At 44.2% G+C, this 21,725-nt stretch overlaps 1 protein-coding gene across 1 annotated transcript in view; it reads left to right on the top strand.

The window, feature by feature from the left end:
* Nucleotides 1-3,940: 3,940 nt before the first annotated feature.
* The window catches only part of ttll11 (tubulin tyrosine ligase-like family, member 11), a 43,044-nt gene continuing 25,259 nt past the window's right edge, over nt 3,941-21,725 (top strand). The window contains exons 1-5 of the mRNA XM_020472343.2: nt 3,941-5,183; nt 13,827-13,926; nt 15,682-15,815; nt 20,809-21,099; nt 21,306-21,590. Coding sequence (XP_020327932.1) covers nt 4,599-5,183; nt 13,827-13,926; nt 15,682-15,815; nt 20,809-21,099; nt 21,306-21,590 — 1,395 coding nt within the window. The 5' untranslated portion in view covers nt 3,941-4,598. The remainder of the gene's footprint in view (nt 5,184-13,826; nt 13,927-15,681; nt 15,816-20,808; nt 21,100-21,305; nt 21,591-21,725) is intronic.

Consider the following 21,725-nt stretch of genomic DNA (forward strand, 5'->3'; position numbering starts at 1 on the left):
GATGCATGAGGTTGTAGGTAACAAGAACATTTCCCAGTACATAGACATATCTGTTAGGTGCAGAAAGCTTAAGTGATTGGTAATCTAACTACACTGTTCAAATTATAATAGCTATTACAGTGAAAGAATACCATGCTATTGTTTGAGGAGAGTGCACAGTTATGAACTTGAAAATGTATCAATAAACCAATTAGGCACATTTGGGCAGACTTGACACAACATTTTGAACAGATATGTAATGGTTCATTGGATCAGTCTAAAACTTTGCAAATACACTGCTGCCGTCTAGTGACCAATTTAAATTGCGCCTAACCTGAAATAATGCATTGTGACGTTTCTCTTGCATTTCAAAGATAATGGAACAACAAAAAGAAAACGCATATTTTTTTCTTTGTATTATCTTTTACCAGATCTAATGTGTTATATTCTCCTACATGAATTTCACATTTCTGCAAACTTCAACGTGTTTCCTTTCAAATGGTATCAATAATATGCATATCCTTGCTTCAGGGCCCGAGTTACAGGCAGTTATATTTTGGTAAAAAAAACGGTTATTTTGGACGCGGTGTTTTCTGCAGTTATTCTACACTAGTCAGACTGCAATATTTTTTCTTAATGGTGGGCACATTACAGGTACTTGTGCAACCTTCACAACCACTAATACCTCACCACACCTTCCGCGTCACTAATCCGCGCAGAGGGAGTGTTGTTAGAAATACAATTTTGGCAGCATATCGGAGAAACAGTAGATAAATGTACCTAAAATAGAGAAAGCACGTCCTCTGTTGGTAATAGAACTACAGCACTGCCAGTTTGTCAGCTGTTTTGTCCCTTAAACTCTTCCGTCAGTTGCGTTGTCAAGGGGATCAAAACACAGGCGACGTCCACCGTACAACAAAATGAGATGACCGTTCTCCTAGAAGCGGGATATCATGCTGGCAGCACAATGGTGCATTCCTTTTCAAAATAAGAGTCGCGTTTGGAACCACCTTCGGATAAATAAATTGATAATTTGATGTACTTTTATTTTTTATATTGTATTATTTATACCAGCATTTCTTTAGAAGGTTTACACACCAATACTGGTATGTTAAAATCTATTGTGTAGGCTATATTTAAAGAAATACAATTTTAATTAAATGAATACCCATTATGTACAAAAGTATGTGGACACCCATTCAAATGAGTGGATTCGGCTATTTCAGCCACACCTGTTGCTGACAGGTGTATAAAATCGAGCACACCGCCATGAAATCTCCATAGACAAACATTGTCAGTAGAATGGCCTTACTGAAGAGCTCCTTGTCTTTCAATATGGCACAGTCATAGGATGCCACCTTTCCCTTCTAGAGCTGCCCCAGTCAACTGTAAATGCTGTTATTACATCTAGGAGCAATAAAGGCTCGTCCACGAAGTGGTAGGCCACACAAGCTCACAGAACCGGACCGCAGTGTGCTGAAACGGGTAACCCGTAAAAATCGTCTGTCCTCGGTTGCATCACTCACTACCGAGTTCCAAACTGCCTCTGGAAGCAAAGTCAGTACAATAACTGTTCATCTGGAGCTTCATGAAATGGGCTTCCATGGCTGAGCAGCCGCACACAAACCTAAGATCACCATGCGCAACGCCAAGCGTCGGCTGGAGTGGGGTAAAACTCGCTGCCATTGGACTCTGGAGCAGTGGAAACAGTAGTCTGACGGACAAATCTGGGTTTGGCAGAAGCCAGGAGAATGCTACCTGCCCGGATGCATAGTGCCAAATGCAAAGTTTGGTGGAGGAGGAATAATGGTCTAGGGTTGTTTTTCATGGTTGGGGCTAGGCCGCTTAGTTCCAGTGAAGGGAAACCTTAACGTTACAGCATGCAATGCCATTATAAACGATTATGTGCTTCCAGCTTTGTGGCAACAGTTTGGGGAAGGCCCTTCCCCATTTCAGCATGACAATGCCCCCATGCACAAAGCTAGGTCCATGCAGCAATGGCTCGTCGAAATCCATTCTATGTGTAAAAAGTGAAAGTGAGGTTGGAAATACTCAGTCGGGTCTGTCGAATCTATATATGGTGTTTTTTTGTTGGGGGACTGAGGTCTAATTACCCAGCAGCACTTTCTACTCCACCCAGTCCATTCACTGCAATGCAAGACACTATAGGCCTGTTAATTACATATTGGCTTATAGAGAAACTATTCTATGTGCCGAGGCAAAATTGGGGTTGGGAATACTCAGTTGGGTCTGTATCATCTATATATTGTGCTATTTCATGGGGGATTGAGGTCTGAAAACCCAGCAGCACTTTCTACTCCACCCACACTCCATTCACTTGCGATGCAATAAGCCCACACTAGACTCTTAGAAAAAAAGGTGCTATGTAGAAACTAAAATGGTTCTTCGGCTGTCCCCATAGGAGAACCCTTTTGAAGAACCATTTTTGGTTCCAGGTAGAACGCTTTTGATTGCAGGTAGAACCCATTCTACAGAGGGTTCTACCTGGAAGCCAAAATAGTTTGACCTGGAACCAAAAAGGGTTATCTTATGGGGATCACCGTAGAACCCCTTTGGAACCCTTTAACATATTGGCTTATAGAGAAAAAACGATTCTACATGCCGAGGTAAAAGTGCAATTGGGAATACTCAGTAGGGTCTGTGGAATCTAAATATGGTGTTATTTGTTGTGGGACTGTTGTGTAAATACCCAGCGGCACTTCCTACTATGCAATTTATAGGCCTATAGTGTATTACAATGAATGTAGTGGGTGCAGTATAAAGTGCAGCTGGGTATTTATACCACAGTCCCCCAAGAAATAACACCTTATACAGTACCAGTCAAAAGTTTGGACACAGCTACTCATTCAATTTTTTTGTGTGTGACTATTTTCTACATTGTAGAATAATAGTGAAGACATCAAACCTATGAAATAACACATGGAATCATGTAATAACCAAAAAAATGTTAAACAAATCCAAATATATTTGAGATTCTTCAAAGTAGCCACCCTTTGCCTTGATGACAGCTTTGCACACTCTTGCAATTCTCTCAACCAGCTTCATGAGAACTGCTTTTCCAACAGTCTTGAAGGAGTTCCCACACATGCTGAGCCCTTATTGGCTGCTTTTCCTTCACTCTGCAGTCCAACTCATCCCAAACCATCTCAATTGGGTTGTCTCAGAGGGGAACAAGGGGGGAGTGACACCTAATAGGGTTTTATAAATAAGCATCAACCAGTGGGTCTTGCGACAGGTATACAGAGATTACCAGTTTATAGAGGAGTATAGAGTCATCTCTCATATTAAATACATTTAAATTTGTTTAACACTTTTTGGGTTTCTACATGACTCCATATGTGTTATTTCATAGTATGTATTCACTATTATTCTACAATGTAGAAAATAGTAAAAATATAGAAAAACCCTTGAATGAGTAGATGTGTCCAAACTTTTGCCTGGTACTGTATATATTCTACAGACCCTACTGATTAATCCCAACGCCACGTTTACTTCGACACATGGAATATTTGTTTCTCTATAAGCAAATATGTCATTTATGTGCCTATAATATATGCCTATAGTATGCCTATATTGCAGTGAATGTAGTCAGTGGAATAGAAAGTGCTGCTGGGTATTCTACAGGCCCTACTGAGTATACCCAACCCAACTTTTCCTCTGCACATAAAATGTTTTTTTCTCTACAGCCCAATATTGTGAACAGGCAGTCTAAACATTGTATTGTTCGATAGTGGTGTTCATTTTTTGTAGGGGAAGCATAATTGTTTCCATCAATTCCTTATCCTTATACGCACAATAAAAATTGACATTAGTTCAATTGTAAAATATTTTCATTGAGTTATTCACATTTGCAATGTTTTGAAATGCGGGCTTTTATTTTGAAGGTTTCAACCTTTCCATGCGAAGTGACGTCATCATTTGTGCTGCTGGCCTTGCGCAATTGTTGCCAAAATGACTCTTCTGCCGAATCAGGCACAGTGACAGCCAGGCAGGGGCACATCTGCAACGCGACAGTCTTGTAAGGTAACTCGATACAATCTGTAGATTATTTGGCGAAATTCAATTTTGTGGATGACACAAAAGACAACTGATATGTTACTGTTCGCTAGGTGCAAGCTAGCGGTGTGAGGCAGTCAAGCCAGCAATGTCCACTGGTGTTAGCTAGCCTGCTAGCCCTGCAATTTACTCTACTCAGTGATTGAATAATGATAGCCAGCTATCGCAACCTAAGCAAACATTTACTTTCCGGGGATGAAACAAAGTGTCTAGATAGCTAACGTTAGCTATATCTCGTGGGAAGATTTTGCCCAAACCTCACATACAATAGCCTAGTTCAAAGCCTTACTTGGCTAGCTACTAGGCAACTTAACGATGACAGCTGACATGGGCTCTGTCCATGGGCGGTTTCACTGAATCATCTGTAGTCTAGCTGAACTGTGGGCACCGTTGCAACGTTAGGCAAACTGGTCCACGAGTGGTTGCACTGTAGCTAGCGTGTGACTGGACAGCTATGCAAAATTCTGTTTGTCACTGGCTCACACATTATTTTCGGGCTGTGCGTTATTGCCGAGCCCTGCCTTGTGGTATTGATTCGTATAATGAGTGATCATTATGTAAAAGTGAAGGTTCAACTCGAACAAATGAAATCATCCGGCGAGGGTGTGGAGAAGGAGGAGGCAGATATGATCGAGGTGCTGGTGGCATCCCCGGAGGTGCTGGTGGCATCCCCGCCCGCATCTGTCTCCCCAGTCCCGGCTAGTTGTACCCCCGCAGCCCAAAGGGAACCACCCAAGACCTCTGTCACTTGCAGGAATCAGAGTAAAAGTAGGAGAAAACTAGGCAAAGATGAGAAGAACACCGGCACCAAGCAGGATTCAGTCCCTGCACTGCAAGGGACAATAGTAGCTTCCAATGCCAATTTGGGGAAACCTGTGAATCGAAAAGACCATGAGCAGCAGACGCTTCAAATCAAAGGGACTGGGAAGATGCTGCAGGGGAAGACGGAAACAAATGGGAACGCTGTTCCCATCCACCTGCCAGAAGACAACAAAGTAGACCCACACAACAAAGAGGACGCCAACAAAGTTGCGAAGAGGAGGAAGCCAGTCACCGTGGACACGTTCAAAGCCAAAACCTCTTTGGAGGCACTGAAGCTCAGCATCAGGCAGCTCAAATGGAAAGAGGTAAGTCCTTGTTTCATTGATTCATATTTATTGACAAAATGTAGGCTATAGATAGTCAACATGGCCTCTGTGCTTAAGTTAGGGAGTTCAGAAGCCTATGGGCCGGTCCTTGGCATCCCGCCGCCCTCGTTGAGACCAAAAAATGTGGCCCCTGCAAAACTAGTATAGTCCCAGTGAGCTAAAGGACATTGAAAATTTGTCTAAAATACGTATTGTTCAGATGTTAAAGTTGCGTTCAATTTAGGTTCTGAATGAAAGGTGAAAATACGTATTTTCCGTACGTTTAGTACATATTTTCCAGGACGTTGAGAAGGCATCTTCCAGGAAGTTGAATAATACTTATTTTCCGGAAGTTGAAACTAGGTCATTTTTAGGTTCTGAATGAAAGTTGAAAAGATGTCATTTATAGACGTCTATGTTTTGGGCCAAATCAAGGCTGTTCCAGACCTGACCAAATCTGAACCAAATATAGACATCTATAATTGGTTCAGATTTGGTCCGGACCAAAAATCAATATCTGTGGGTGTGGAAATCAAGGCCGGTCCGGACTGCACCAAAAAAAGCATCCAGTCGGCGTCGGCCTGTGCTTACTGAGGTGTAGCCTACATTGTTAGCTGAAATTGAATTTGATGAATGCACATCTACGTGGTAAGCCTACTGTTTGTAATACACCAAAAAGGACATCTGGACAAGACCAACAAAAAAACATCCAAAAAGACATTGGCTCGTGTTTACTGGGGTGTAGTTTACCATGTCAGCCCTCAATGGAATTGTATGAATGACCATCACAGGAGGTTGGTGGCACCTTTTTAATTGGGGAGGACGGGCTTGTGGTAATGGCTGGCGTGGAATGGGATCAAGGGGATTTTGACAAATTTCTATCCATATTTAGGCTCCTTTTGGAGGACGGATTGTTGACATACAGTAGCAGTCAAATCCAACAGCACCCTGGAGAGGCACGCTGGGAATGGACACGCAACATATTTTGACTAAGTGGCCACTGCTTATCACAGGGCGACATCAACACTCAACCTAAAAAAAAACCGTTATGCCACTGGATGAAGCAAATTGTCATTGTTTTGGGGGCAGAATAATGTGAGGTTTTATGTGTTGTTGTTGGGCAGTCATATACCCTGACGAAGACATAGCTTGGCTGTCCAAACGTTGGGTATAATGTTTTTTTTTTGCATCTGAGCTCCTAGAGTGTAACTCTCCTTTTATTTTCAGGTTGTTGGGCAGTTTGCCTCAGAAAAGGCCGCCCGCGTCAATCTGCCGCCGTAGACGGCCGCCTAATCCTGCCTAATGAGCGGGCCGGCCGTGAGTGGCCTACATCTATCAGGGGTGCACGACTCCAGTTTACTGTAGGACTGACGCTTATTCCGCTTGCGTAATAATACAAAACAGCATAAATTACTACAACAACTATATAAAGGAACAACAATGTTATAACCGGTATAGCAGCTACCACTATACACCCCATTAATCTTTGTTGCATCAACAGTTTTAATCTGTTTGTAGTCTTTTGTCCCTCAAGGGCTTGATAAAGAATAGCATAGAAGGCCTTCAATGTTAAAGTGTTGATAGACAGTGTCCTACAACACATTGATGAGGTCACACGGCCTCTGTTAACCCTTTCACACCGGCCTGACCACCCCAAGTCCCGTATACGGTTACACAGCCTGCACCTGGGTATGTGCCATCTGAAAGTTGTGCTTAATGGCAAGCAATGTCTTTTAATACATTTATGAGATGGCTAATTGATACGGGTCTCCTCACGTCGCCAGGTGAGCTCCATCTGTTCGGCCCTAAAGGCATCGAATGTGACGCAATTAATACCTGCCTGCAGCCATTATCAACGGTGTGGTTCATTATACATGAGACCCAGAGGAGTTTGTGAGAGGTAAACAACTCTCTTCACTATCACCACAGATGACCGTCATGCGTAGAAACGTAATCCTTTCCAAGTCCGCCTCAGCGCATCTGATCTGGTTTCAAAACCTTTGTAGACGGAGGCCCTATACATTACCCTTTGTTCTGACAGATACACCTTTAGCATAGTCAAGGGCGTAACTGATCCCCTGTCAGTCTGAAAAGAGGTTTGAGGCATGCAATGCTGAGGTGTAGTGAGTGATTTCTCACAAATAGAACAGAACAGAACAATATCATTTTTTTGCGGGGGGGGGGGGGGGGGGGGGGGGGTCCTTTTGGAGGAAGGATTGTTGACATGCAGGACCAATCACATGTTTAGACACCGACTCATTCAAGGGGTTTTCTCTTCTTTTTATTACTATTTTCTCAACCAGCTTCAATGCTTTTCCAACAGTCTTGAAGGAGTTCCCACATATGCTGAGCACTTGTTGGCTGCTTTTCCTTCACTCTGCTGTCCAACTCATCCCAAACCATCTCAATTGGGTTGAGGTCGAGTGATTGTGGAGGCCAGGTCATCTGATGCAGCACTCCATCATTCTCCTTCTTGGTCAAATATCCCTTACACAGCCTGGAGGTGTCCTGTCATTGTCCTGTTAAAAAACAAATGATAGTCCCACTAAGCGCAAAACCAGATAGGATGGCGTATTGCTGCAGAATGCTGTGGTAGCCATGCTGGTTAACTGTCACTTGAATTCTAAATAAATCACAGACAGTGTCACTAGTAAAGCACCATCACACCTGCTCCTCCATGCTTCACGGTGGGAACCACACATGCAGAGATCATCCGTTCACCTACTCTGCTTCTCACAAAGACATGGCGGTTGGGACCAAAAATCTCAAATTTGAACTCATCAGACCAAAGGACAGATTTGTACCGGTCTAATGTCCATTGCTTATATTTCTTGGCCCAAGCAAGTCTCTTCTTATTATTGATGTCCTTTAGTAATGGTTTCTTTGCAGCAATTCAACCACGAAGGCCTGATTCACAGTCTCCTCTGAACAGTTGATGTTGAGATGTGTCTGTTACTTGAACTCTGAAGCATTTATTTGGGCTGCAATTTCTAAGGCTGGTGACTAATGAACGTATCCTCTGCAGCAGAGGTAACTCTGGGTTTTCCTTTCCTGTGGCGGTCCTCATGAGAGCCAGTTTCATCATAGCACTTGATTGTTTTTGCGACTGAAGAAACATTCAAAGTTCTTGACCTTCATGTCTTTTAAAGTAATGATGGACTGTTTCTCTTTGCTTGTTTGAGCTGTTCTTGCCATAAGATGGACTTGGTCTTTTACCAAAAAAGTATATCTTCTGTATACCACCCCTACCTTGTCACAACACAACTGATTGGCTCAAACCATTTATGAAGGAAATCAATTCCACATATTAACTTTTAACAAGGCACACCTGTTAATTGAAATGCATTCCATGTGACTTCCTCATGAAGCTGGTTGAGAGAATGCCAAGAGTGTTCAAAGCTGTCTTCAAGGCAAAGTTGTGGCTACTTTGAAGAATCTTAAGTATAAAATATATTTTGATTTGTTTAACACTTTTTGTTGTTGTTGTTGGTCACCACATGATTCCATATGTGTACAAATACAGAAAAACCCTTGAATGAGTAGGTGTGTCCAAACCTTCGACTGGTACTGTATATGTGATATTTGTATCTTTTAAGCATAATTTACACAATTCATTTTAAGTTGGGAATATTTGTGACATGGCCTTTGGCCTTACCCAGGCCTCCTTTGAAACTCTTTCATCTGTCGTTGCTTAAGTTTGTGTCATATGAAACTTGCTCTGTAATATGATTTGGTATTTTCAATTACAATTTTCTTACATTCATTTATGAATATTGGAATATATAAATTATACACTGCTCAAAAAAATAAAGGGAACACTTAAACAACACAATGTAACTCCCAAGTCAATCACACTTCTGTGAAATCAAACTGTCCACTTAGGAAGCAACACTGATTGACAATAAATTTCACATGCTGTTGTGCAAATGGAATAGACAGGTGGAATAACAGGTGGAAATTATAGGCAATTAGCAAGACACCCCCAATAAAGGAGTGGTTCTGCAGGTGGTGACAACAGACCACTTCTCAGTTCCTATGCTTCCTGGCTAATGTTTTGGTCACTTTTTGAATGCTGGTGGTGCTTTCACTCTAGTGGTAGCATGAGACGGAGTCTACAACCCACACAAGTGGCTCAGGTAGTGCAGCTCATCCAGGATGGCACATCAATGCGAGCTGTGGCAAGAAGGTTTGCTGTGTCTGTCAGTGTAGTGTCCAGAGCATGGAGGCGCTACCAGGAGACAGGCCAGTACATCAGGAGACGTGGAGGAGGGCAACAACCCAGCAGCAGGACCGCTACCTCCACCTTTGTGCAAGGAGGAGCACTGCCAGAGCCCTGCAAAATGACCTCCAGCAGGCCACAAATGTGCATGTGTCTGCTCAAACGGTCAGAAACAGACTCTATGAGGGCCCAACGTCCACAGGTGGGGTTGCGCTTACAGCCCAACACCGTGCAGGACGTTTGGCATTTGCCAGAGAACACCAAGATTGGCAAATTCGCCACTGGCGCCCTGTGCTCTTCACAGATGAAAGCAGGTTCACACTGACCACATGTGACAGAGTCTGGAGACGCCGTGGAGAACATTCTGCTGCCTGCAACATCCTCCAGCATGACCGGTTTGGCGGTGGGTCAGTCATGGTGTGTGGTGGCATTTCTTAGGGGGGCCGCACAGCCCTCCATGTGCTCGCCAGAGGTAGCCTGACTGCCATTAGGTACCGAGATGAGATCCTCAGATCCCTTGTGAGACCATATGCTGGTGCGGTTGGCCCTGGGTTCCTCCTAATGCAAGACGATGCTAGACCTCATGTGGCTGGAGTGTGTCAGCAGTTCCTGCAAGAGGAAGGCATTGATGCTATGGACTGGCCCGTCCGTTCCCCAGACCTGAATCCAATTGAGCACATCTGGGACATCATGTCTCGCTCCATCCACCAACGCCACGTTGCACCACAGACTGTCCAGGAGTTGGCGGATGCTTTAGTCCAGGTCTGGGAGGAGATCCCTCAGGAGCCCATCCGCCACCTCATCAGGAGCATGCCCAGGCGTTGTAGGGAGGTCATACAGGCACGTTGAGGCCACACACACTACTGAGCCTCATTTTGACTTGTTTTAAGGACATTACATCAAAGTTGGATCAGCCTGTAACGTGGTTTTCCACTTTAATTTTGAGTGTGACTCCAAATACAGACCTCCATGGGTTGATAAATTTGATTTCCATTGATTATGTTTCTGTGATTTTTGTTGTCAGCACATTCAACTATGTAAAGAAAAAAGTATTTAATAAGAATATTTCATTCATTCAGATCTAGGATGTTATTTCAGTGTTCCCTTTATTTTTTTGAGCAGTGTGTATATATATATATATATTTTCATGATAGAGGCTTTGGTAAGGCCAACATGTCATAAATGTATTTCTCAATTATGTTTTAAGATATGTGTCAATAATCCTTCCGTTCTATGGATGACATTTTGTGAAAATACCCCAAATCATGGTATATTTTTTTTATTTTAGTTTCATAAGGAATAACACTAGTTTAGGTAGGTAGGAAAGTATATTAAGGCCCACCTACCTTTTCAGTGGCAGGAGAATATTCAGCTTAACATGTTTTGAGTGACACTTTGACCTTTTGACCTTTAGTAGACTAAAGCCAGGTGTATGGAGAGGAGGAACTTGGAACGATTTGATTATCTAGTGTCATTTATTATCTGAGTAGGTCTTTGAAGATTTTGACCCATATGTGAACTCGGAGAGCGGTTCCTCCCTCCATATTCAATTACAATAATTACATTACAATAATGACATCTAATTCCCCCATTCCTTCCTACGGCAGGAAGCCGGTCTAGTTAGTTGATTCCAGAGCCATTTACTGTATGGCTCTGGTTCTCAACTCCGCTTTTCACTGATAACCAGTAAGGGACATGCGGTTTTGAGTTTTGCCAGTAGCCTAACATGACATTGGATATGCTTGCTGTGCATTGCCTCGACGTATACTGAAACGATGTGGGCTAGGCCCGAAAGACAAGATGCACAGTGGGAGAATCGCACAGTCTTCCCGCTAAGCCTAAATGTATTGATCGACGGCAGAGTGAAAGTGACCCATCTCTCCTCTCATTTCCTACACTACTCCCGCACTCTACGGTTGTTATTGATCCATGCTCCACTGCAGATGACCCACCCTTACTGTCATCTGTCGTTAGACATTACCCTCAGTCGCTCACTACACCCACTCGCTGCTATCCATTTCCTGAGTTTAAAAAAACAACAAAACAATTATTTTTAGGATGAGGACCGACACTAGTGTTATTCCCCAGGCGTAGGCTAGTCTTGTGTAGAGTAGCTTCAGCCTGCATGAGAGAAACTGTCCAAAGCCTGGCTCTGCTATGGGGGAACAAGCCCTCTGTATCATTGACTGTCACTAAGGGCATTTTGTTTGTTAGATTATAGCACTATAATAGGCCCTGGGCAGGGTCGTAATCATGGTTTGCTCACTGAGTTAGTGTAGCCTATAAGGCTTGGCCATAATGTGTCAGTGAACTAGGCCTAACATTCTGGCTGCTGTCTAACTGGGTGGTTTTGTTGGCACAGCACTTTTGCCCCAGAGGCATCTCTGCCTGCTGACTTTTCAGCATATGGCCTTCTCTTAACGGTAGGAAATGATTAGAGAGTAATCTCTGATAATCCAATATGATTATATTCCCCTCAGGGAGCTGCACAGGAAAGAGTCAGATTGAGAGGGAGAAAGAGAGAGAGTCAAACGTCACTTGAAATAGGGAGGATAATGTCTGTTTTAATTTGGATCTGACAGATTATGTTTCTGTTTTCTACTACTTGCCAAGTGAGGTTGCGAATTTTTTTTTTTAAGACAGTAGGCTGTCATCATTAACCTTTTCTGGATTAAAAGAAAAATATGGAACCAAAAAGGGTTGTCCTGGAACCAAAAATGGGTTGTCCTGGAACCAAAAATGGGTTGTCCTGGAACCATAAATGGGTTGTCCTGGAACCATAAATGGGTTGTCCTGGAACCATAAATGGGTTGTCCTGGAACCATAAATGGGTTGTCCGGGAACCATAAATGGGTTGTCCGGGAACCAAAAATGGGTTGTCCGGGAACCAAAAATGGGTTGTCCTGGAACCATAAATGGGTTGTCCTGGAACCAAAAATGGGTTGTCCGGGAACCAAAAAAGGGTTACCCGATGGAGACTTTCCCCCCCTAAGAGTGTAGGCAAGTCTTCAGGTCTTGGGCAAGGTTACCAAGCACCTGAACGTGGTTCACCAAATCACCTCTGTTAAACCCGTCTGTCTCTCACTTGCCCTCTACCAACAACACCATACATGGCCACATGTGCCAAGGGCTGACTTAACCGCTTGGCATATTCGGCCACATGTAGCGTTGTTGACATGGATAGCTCGCCTAACAACTCCAACTTTAGTATGATGTGAAAGAATAGTGAGGCGACGGGTTGACCGGCAGAGTACAGATCTTGTTATAAAACTGTTACGTGCCCACTGCCAGGCAACCTTACCAGGCTGGATCGGGAGGAATGATCAGGCTTGCCAAGACAAGTCTGCTAATTCATGCCAATGTCTCTCAGCCAATTATGATTGAATGGTAAGGAGATGAGCTCATGTCCTCTTCTGAACTGTGGGACGGTGCCAGAAGAACTAGAATTGTTCATTATTCACTCAAATCACGCAATGTCCACAAGTGACCCTTTGTGTGTGTGTTCGTGTGTTAGATGAAGTTCTGGAATGCACTCACAGATGGGGCTATTCCCGTCCTCTCTTCCCCCTCCTCCACTAGATACTTCCCAAATGAATGTGACCCAATTGGCTGATAAGATTAAGGGGTGGTTAAACATTGAAATCTATGAGATCGTATTTATAGCAGGCTTTGACTGTCATGCATGTTTTTGTCTCGCACTCTCTTTCTTTATTCAGTTTAGCACCACGGGATGGTCCTACACCTCCCCTGGCATGTAGCTCCCCAAACAGAAAAAAACTAAAGGACTTCACGTGTGGAAAATCACGATTTTCATGTTTCACATGTTGTTTTGTGTTATCACGTTGCTTTGCGTGTTACCACGTTGACCTCACGTAAGATCACGTGTTCACATCTGAAATCCAAGTCGTTTTTCTTCAAGGGCCACCTTGGGCCTGTTCACTTGAGGTGGCAATGAGGATATTTCAGAACATCGCAGATAGAAATACGATGTGTGGAGTTGTGAGATTCCCTAACTTTAACCGTCATAAAGGTAGATTCCAGACAATAACCCACATTTTCTGTCTGATGTGACGAGACAGTATGTTGCCACCGCTGGTGACACCATGGGTTTCTCTGTGTGTGTGTGTGTGAAGGGTTAGCAGGAAGGTTTCAGTGGTCCAGGGCAGGCCCCAGCAGGGGGTTGTTGAAATCATGTCATCCCCCCTGCCAGGGCTCCTCCTCAACAGAGACTTACAGTATATGATTAGCTAACACCGGATTGCAAGTCTCATTCACTTTATCTACTGGGAGGATAAGCTCTGTCTCCTAGTGTCACAGGAAGGGCCACCCCTACGCCTTGGCCTGAAATGATTTCTCTTATTCATAACCATCAAATGGCCTCATCAAAACCCTATCCTCTAACATGGCTCTTCTTCCTTTTACAGTTCCCTGTGGGTAGACGGTCTGCCTGTGACATCTACTGGCATGGTGTCTCTTTCCATGACAATGACAACATCATCTCTGGACAGGTCAACAAGTTCCCAGGTAGACTGATCCCCTCTATTTATGGAAAGAACCTATGGGAGATGCCGGTGTTTCCCACAGATGATTTTCCAGTTTCCCAATTCAACATCCAGAGCCTCTTTTAACAAAAAATGTATTGGTCAGTCCTACCCCCTATATAATGTTATAGTGGGAAACACTGTTGTCAGGCAGGTTTGTGGCATGCATCCTGTAATGTGAGCCTTGCTAAGCCCAGCTTTGTTAATGCCTTGTCATGCCAAGGTAATAACCAAGTATTACTGATTTATTGTAATGTCTGTAGAACCCTTTTGGGTTCAGTGTAGAACCCTTTCGATAGAGGGTTCTACCTGGAACCCAAACGGGTTCTACCTGGAACTTAAAAGGGTTGTCCTAAGGAGACAGCCATCCTTTTGGAACCTTTTTTTTTGGTGTAAGATCTTGCCCAAGAGCTGAAGACTTGGCTAAGGTTGCTTATCACCTGAATGTGGTTCACCAAATTACCTCTTTTACACCTATCTGTTTCTCTCTTGTCTTCTACCTCTCAATATACACTATATATACAAAAGTATGTGGACACCCCTTCAAGTTAGTGGATTCGGGCTATTTCAGCTACACCTGTTGCTGACAGGTGTATAAAATCAAGCACACAGCAATGCAATCTCCATAGACAAATATTAGCAGTAGAATGGCCTTACTGAAGAGCTCAGGGACTTTCAACGTGGCACTGTCATAGGATGCCACTCTTCCAACAAGTCATTTTGTCAAATTTCGGCCCTGCTAGAGCTGCCCCGGTCAACTGTAAGTGCTGTTATTATAAAGTGGAAACGTCTAGGAGCAACAATGGCTCTGCTGCAAAGTGGTAGGCCACACAAGCTCACAGAACAGGACCACCGAGTGCCGAAGCACGTAGCGTGTAAAAATAGTCTGTCTTCAGTTGCAACACTCGCTACCGAGTTCCAAACTGCCCCTGGAAACAACGTCAGCACAATAACTGTCTCTTCGGGACCTTGGATTTCAATGGCCGCGCAGCCACAAACAAGCCAAATATCACCAAAGCTCACCACCATTTGGACTCTGGAACAGTGGAAACACGTTCTCTGTAGTCATAAATCACGCTTCACCATCTGGCAGTCCGATGGACGAATCTGGGTTTGGCGCATGCCAGGAGAACGCTATCTTCCCCAACGCATAGTACCAACTGTAAAGTTTGGTGGAGGAGGAATAATGGTCTTGGGCTGTTTTTCATGGTTCAGGCTAGGTTCCAGTGACAGGAAATCTTAACGCTACAGCATACAATGACATTCTAGACGATTCTACGCTTCCAACTTTGTGGCGACAGTTTGGGAAAGGCCCTTTCCTGTTTCTGCATGAAAATGCCCCTGTGCACAAAGCGAGGTCCATATATAAATGATTTTCCGAGATCGGTGTGGAAGAACTTGACTGGTTTGTACAGAGCCCTGACCTCAACCCCATCAAACACATTTGGGATGAATTGGAATGCCGATTGAGAGCCTAATTCCCCAAAATAAGTGCCTGGCCTCACTAATGCTATTGTGGCTGAATGGAAGCAAGTCCCTGCAGAAATGTTCCAGCATCTAGTGGAAAGCCTTCCCAGAAGAGTGGAGGCTGTTATAGCAGCAAAGGGAGGACCAACTCCATGTTAATGCCCATGATTTTGGAATGAGATGTTCGACGAGCAAGTGTCCAGATACTTTCATGTAGGGAACCTTTTAACTTGGCCTCTGTCTATCTGACCATCTGTGAATTGTTCTGCAGGTATGATTGAGATGCTGAGGAAGATCAACCTGACCCGAGCTGTAAGGACCATGCAGGAGCTGTTCCCTGAGGAGTACAACTTCTACCCCCGCTCCTGGATCCTGCCCGAGGAGTACCAGCTCTTCTCCACACAGGTACAGGACAATAATTGGGCAAGAGATTAGAATTGAGCTGCCTGTGTAAATGCCTGTCTCCCCACCTCTGTTTTCAACTGCGTTCAGTGTTTCCCGGTGGCAAAGTTGGTGTGGGTTTTAGAGGCCCTCGGTTTTAAAGCAAATTTCTTGTAATTCTACACATTTTGCCATGGCTTATGCCGTGTTCTTATATCTAAGTGACAAAAAAATGATAAAATCAACGGGGGCCCCATGCCATGACACTGAGAATGTTTGATTCTCCCTGACTTGTGTTTTTTTTATTGTTGGTGATTATTAGTTCTCAAAGATGATCTTATTAAAAAAAAAATATATATAGCAATATCATTTCTGCATACTTTATATCTGGTTTTAGTAGTTTAAGTTTACACTGAATGTTTTACCATCCCCCAAATTATATATAAAAACATACAGTATATACACTCCGTGGACTGTTTATTAGGTACACCACCCCATTCACGAAATGGTTTGCTCCCACAGACAGTGGCCGTGGCTTGTTATATAAAGCAGGCATCGAGGCATTCAGTTACTGTTCGATTGAACGTTTGAACGGGCAAAACGAGTGACCTAAGAGACGTTGAGCATGGTATGATCGTCTGTGCCAGGCGCGCTGGTTCCAGTATCAGTCAATGTTTTCCTGGCATATGTTAGGTCCCTTAATACCAATTAAGCAAAGTTTCCATGCCCCGAAGAATTCAGGCTGTTCCAGAGGCAAAGGGTGGGTCTGACCCGGTACTAGATTGGTGTACCTAATAAACAGAGTATATAATCTTATCATTAATCTTTTTTTTGTGGCGTAAACTATTTAGTACTGGCGCCCCGCCCCTGCTACATTAAAATAGGGGAAACACTGGCACTGTAAGCCTCTACTTCCCTCCAGAGACTGTCCTCCCATAGTGGACCAGGGACATTCACTCCCCAGGGCATCCAGTCACAAGGCTGAGCTCTTGACCTTAATTGGATGTTGTAAAATAGTGTAAGTGCTCGCTGGCATCTCTGAGTCAATGATGAGGTTTTACTATTCTTAGTTAACTTTCTTTGGCACAGTTTGGCATGTACCGCTAACCCATCTGTCGAAAATGGCAATCCAGACAGTGTCTTAACTCCTATGGCACAGTTTTGCGTCCAATGATTTAATGCAAACTAGTGGTGCACAGGCCTTTGTGTATTCCACACACACATGTGTATACACACACACGTACACTAACACACACACTTCTGGGGTAATTGGCAGGGACAGTGGATCTGTTCTGAGCGTGCTCAGTGCGAACAGGGCATGGCTAAGCAGTTTAGCACAGAGAGAGCCAGCAGCAGCTGCTAATAGTGAATGACACGCTCTCTAACAGGTTGTGACACACCCTGGTCCCTACCATATCACAGCATACCACACACACACATACTGTACCACAGCTCCTGCTGTGTTGAACACACACACACACACACACACACACATACTCTAATGCTCGCATGTACTCGCACATATATTAACACACACACACCTCACATACACAGTCCTCCTGTCTCCATATTGAAGCCAGTCAGGCCCATAAGTATTTGGACAGTGACACAATGTGCCTCATTTTGGCTCCGTTCTCCACCACAATGAATTTGAAAGGAAACAATCAAGATGCATGGTGAAAGTGTAGACTTTGATCTTTAATTTAAGGGTTTTGTCAAAATGATTGCATGAACGGTGCAGGAATTACGACCATTTTTATACATGGCCCCCAATTGTAGGGTCTTAAAAGGTAATTGGACAAACCAAGCGAATCACGAGTTAATTCTTGGTTGCAAATCCTTTGCGGTCAATGACTGTCTGAAGTCTGGAACCCATAGACATCACCAGATGCTGGGTTTCAGCCCTGGTGATGCTCTGCCAGGGCCTTTACCTCTGCTGTTGTCAGTTCCTGCTTGTTCTTGGGGAGTTTTGCCTTCAGCAAGTGAAATGCATGCTCAATTGGATTCAGGTCAGGTGATTGACTTGGTCACTGCAGAACATTCCACTTCTTTGCCTTAAAGTATTGGGTTGCTTTCGCAGTGTGCTTGGGGGTCATGGGGGGGCGGGTAGACTAGAGCGTTGGACCTGTAACCGAAAGGTTGCAAGATCGAATCCCGAGCTGACAAGGTAAAAATATTGTCGTTCTGCCCCTGAACAAGGCAGTTGACCCACTAGGCCGTCATTGAACATAAGAATTTGTTCTTAACTGACTTGCCTAGTTAAATAAAAGTAAAAATGTAAAACAAAATTGTACATCTGCACTGTGGAGTGCCGTCCAATGAGTTTTGATGCATTTGGCTGAATCTGAGCAGATAATATAGCCCTAAACCCTTCAGAATTCATACTGCAGCTTTTGTCAGCAGTCACATTAATAAATACAAGGGAACCAGCTCCATCGGCAGCCATACATGCCCACTCCATAATACTACCTCCACCATGCTTCACAGGTGAGGTGGTATGCTTCAGATCATGAGCAGTTCCTTCCCTTCTCCATAACACTACCTCCACCATGCTTCACAGGTGAGGTGGTATGCTTCAGATCATGAGCAGTTCCTTCCCTTCTCCATAACACGACCTCCACCATGCTTCACAGGTGAGGTGGTATGCTTCAGATCATGAGCAGTTCCTTCCCTTCTCCATACCCTTCTCTTCCCATCATTCTGGTACAAGTTGATCTTTGCCTCATCTCTCCATAGGATGTTGTTCCAGAACTGTACAGGCTTTTATTTTTGATTTGTTTTGGCAAACTCTAATCTGGTCTTCCTGTTTGAGGCTTACCAATGGTTTACATCTTGTGCTAAACCCTCTGTATTTACTCTGGTGAAGTCTTCTCTTGATTGTCGACTTTGACACAGATACGCCTGCCTCCTGGAGGGCGTTCTTGATCTGGACAACTGTTGTGAAGGGGTTTTTCTTCACCAGGGAAACAATTCTTCTGTCCACCACAGTTGTTTTCTGTGGTCTTTCTGGGCTTTTTGGTGCTCCTGAGCTCACCAGTGCGTTCTTTCTTTTTACGATTTCTCAGCCTAATGGTGGCTTGCTTCTCTGGCAGTGACAGCTCTTTGGACTTCATATTGAGGGTTAACAGCAACTGATTCCAAATGCAAATGCCGCACATGAAATCGACCCTAGACCTTTTGTCTGCTTACTTGTAAATGAACTAATGAGGGAATAACACACACCTGGCCATGGAACAGCTGAGCAGCCAATTGTCCAATTACTTTTGGTCCCTTAAAAAGGGGCGGACCACATATATAAAGTACTGTTATTCCTACACCGTTCACCGGATTTTTGATGTAAATACCCGCAAATGAATATTCATTATTTAATATGCTGTGGTAGACAGGTCAAATAATAATAACTTGGTCAATATCCAAATATTTATGTACCTGACTGTATGAATGGATAAAGCCTTTGATTACGTGACACCATATAAGTCTAATAACGCTTTGAAGCCAAATGAAGTCGGTTACGATGGCCTCTCATGGAGACATAACATGCGCAGTTTGAGCTACTCCAGGAAGTGATGTTGCAGGCTAGCTCAGTGCTGCCCCCTCTCATTGAGTAACTCACGTTGATGGCCGACCGGTGTACTGCAGGCTCCCATTAGCAACTCGATTATCTTTATCTTATTTTGTGTGTGATTTTTAAAATGATTGGTTCAAGGACATACATCGGGTGTATTAGAAGCAATTATTGGCACCGTGATTGTCTTTGAAACATTTTATTATGTACAAGAAGATAGACCTATTCATTATAATTGGACATCCTGTTTTCTGCTAACAATGCCTGCCGTACAGAAGTTGGCCTTGAACTATTGTGGCTTCGATGAGAGGGGGCAGTCGTTCTCCCCTGGTTGGCACGCAGGATTATTTAGAGCTAGAAAATGTAATGGTGTTTGACCTTCGGAGGTCACTGTGACTTTGAGAGGGTGTGTCCTCGGACAGCCTCCCTGCCTAGCATAGGGATGAATGGTGGATGGGTCATTCAACTGGTTTTGTGAATGAACTGACATTGAAAGGGCACAGTGTAAAAAAACACAGCTCAGCTAGTCCAACAGAGGGGGGCACTACAGCCCCTTTTTTTTTTAAAGGCTCTACATCTCTACCACAGACGGTCTACAGCAGGGCTCTCCAATTCCTGTTCCTGGAGAGCTACCGTCGTGTAGGTTTACGCTCCGACCCTAACCTTGTGCACCTGATTTCAATAATTAGCTGGTCGGTAAGATGAATCGGGTTAGTTACAACTGGGGTTGAATTGAAAACCTAGAGGACGGTAGCTCTCCAGGAACAGGGCTGGAGAGCCCTGGACTAGACATAGACTAACCTCGATGGGGCTGTGACATAAGGATCCTATCAGAGCTGAGGGCGTTAAGTATTAACATCAGGCTGAATTACTTCATTCTTCAATCACGGTAAGTTACGATAAGGAATGAGACTGTATGTAGTTTAATATGAATGAATCCCAATGTAGGAAATTGCTCTAGATAAATATAAGCCCCCACCCCCCTGAGCTCAATATCTGGCCTTGTGATGTGGTGTCTGACTGGTGCAAAAATACTCATGAGAGAGTGAATATTGAAAAATGTCCATACAGACATTAGCAGTCATGTTTTTCCAGAGAGACACGGACAGGATAATGTCCTGCGCTAAAGATGCAGTCAAGCATATCGCTCTCCTTATATCACTCTGCATGAGCTTAAGTCACGTTTACGGGGGATGACAGGAAGTGCGCTATCATCTTTCAGCACTAAATGTACTGGGATTTGACTCGGAGGGGGCTCCTTTACAATCCAGCTGATTTGGCCTCTTTGCCATTGATGAGAATTGGTTTGAACGTTAAAGCACAAAAATATTTGGCATTTTCCCCTAAACATCAAATCAGATGACCCTTGCTTGATTGACCTTTAACGTCTTCTCCCATTTAGACTCCTGGCTGGTCAAATGTTTTATTTCTGAGTGTTGCTGTCTGTCTCAGATCAGTCTGGCCAAGGACGGTGATGTGTCCCAGAAGCCCACCTTCATCATCAAGCCGGACGGAGGGTCCCAGGGGGATGGCATCTACCTCATCCGTGACCCCGGCGACCTCAGGGTCATAGCGGGGTCACATACCAAGCAGTCCGTGGTCCAGGAGTACATCCACAAGCCCCTGCTCATCGACAAGCTCAAGTTCGATATCCGTCTCTACGTGCTGGTCAAGTCCCTGGAGCCGCTGGAGATCTATATCGCGAAAGAGGGTCTGTCGCGTTTCTGCACCGAGCCATACCAGGTAGGAACACTTTAACTGAAGAGCACCTACGCATGGCCTTCATGACGCATACATACCGCATCCATAAGCAGTACATAAAATATCTTATCTTCCACTTGGCCTAAAAGCATACGACTAGCATTTTCAACATTGCCTTTCTTCATGTTTTAAACAGTGAATATAGTATTCTGAAATGTGTTTCTCCCATCTCCCTGCCACCCCACTAGGAGCCCAGTCAGAAGAACCTGAGCCACGTGTTCATGCACCTGACCAACTACTCTCTCAACGTCCAGAGTGGGAACTTTGTCCACTCCGACAGCCTGTCGTCGGGCAGCAAGCGCACCTTCTCCAGCGTGCTCTACCGCCTGGCCTCTAAAGGAGTGGACATTAAGAAGGTGTGGTCAGACATCATCTCTCTGGTCATCAAGACGATCATCGCCCTGGTTCCTGAGCTCAAGGTTTACTACCAGGCCGACATACCGCCCGGCAAACCAGGACCCACTTGTTTCCAGGTACGGAGTAGGAAGAGGAGAGGGTGGAGTGTGTGACTCAGTTAGTTGCCATGTGAATGTCACGGGAAAGAGGTTTTGCAGTCTAATACAACTATTGTCGTTGAATATTCGAATCAAGTGAGAGAGACTTGTCAT

The sequence above is a fragment of the Oncorhynchus kisutch genome, linkage group LG29 (assembly GCF_002021735.2).
Source record: "Oncorhynchus kisutch isolate 150728-3 linkage group LG29, Okis_V2, whole genome shotgun sequence".
Lineage (NCBI taxonomy): Eukaryota > Metazoa > Chordata > Actinopteri > Salmoniformes > Salmonidae > Oncorhynchus > Oncorhynchus kisutch.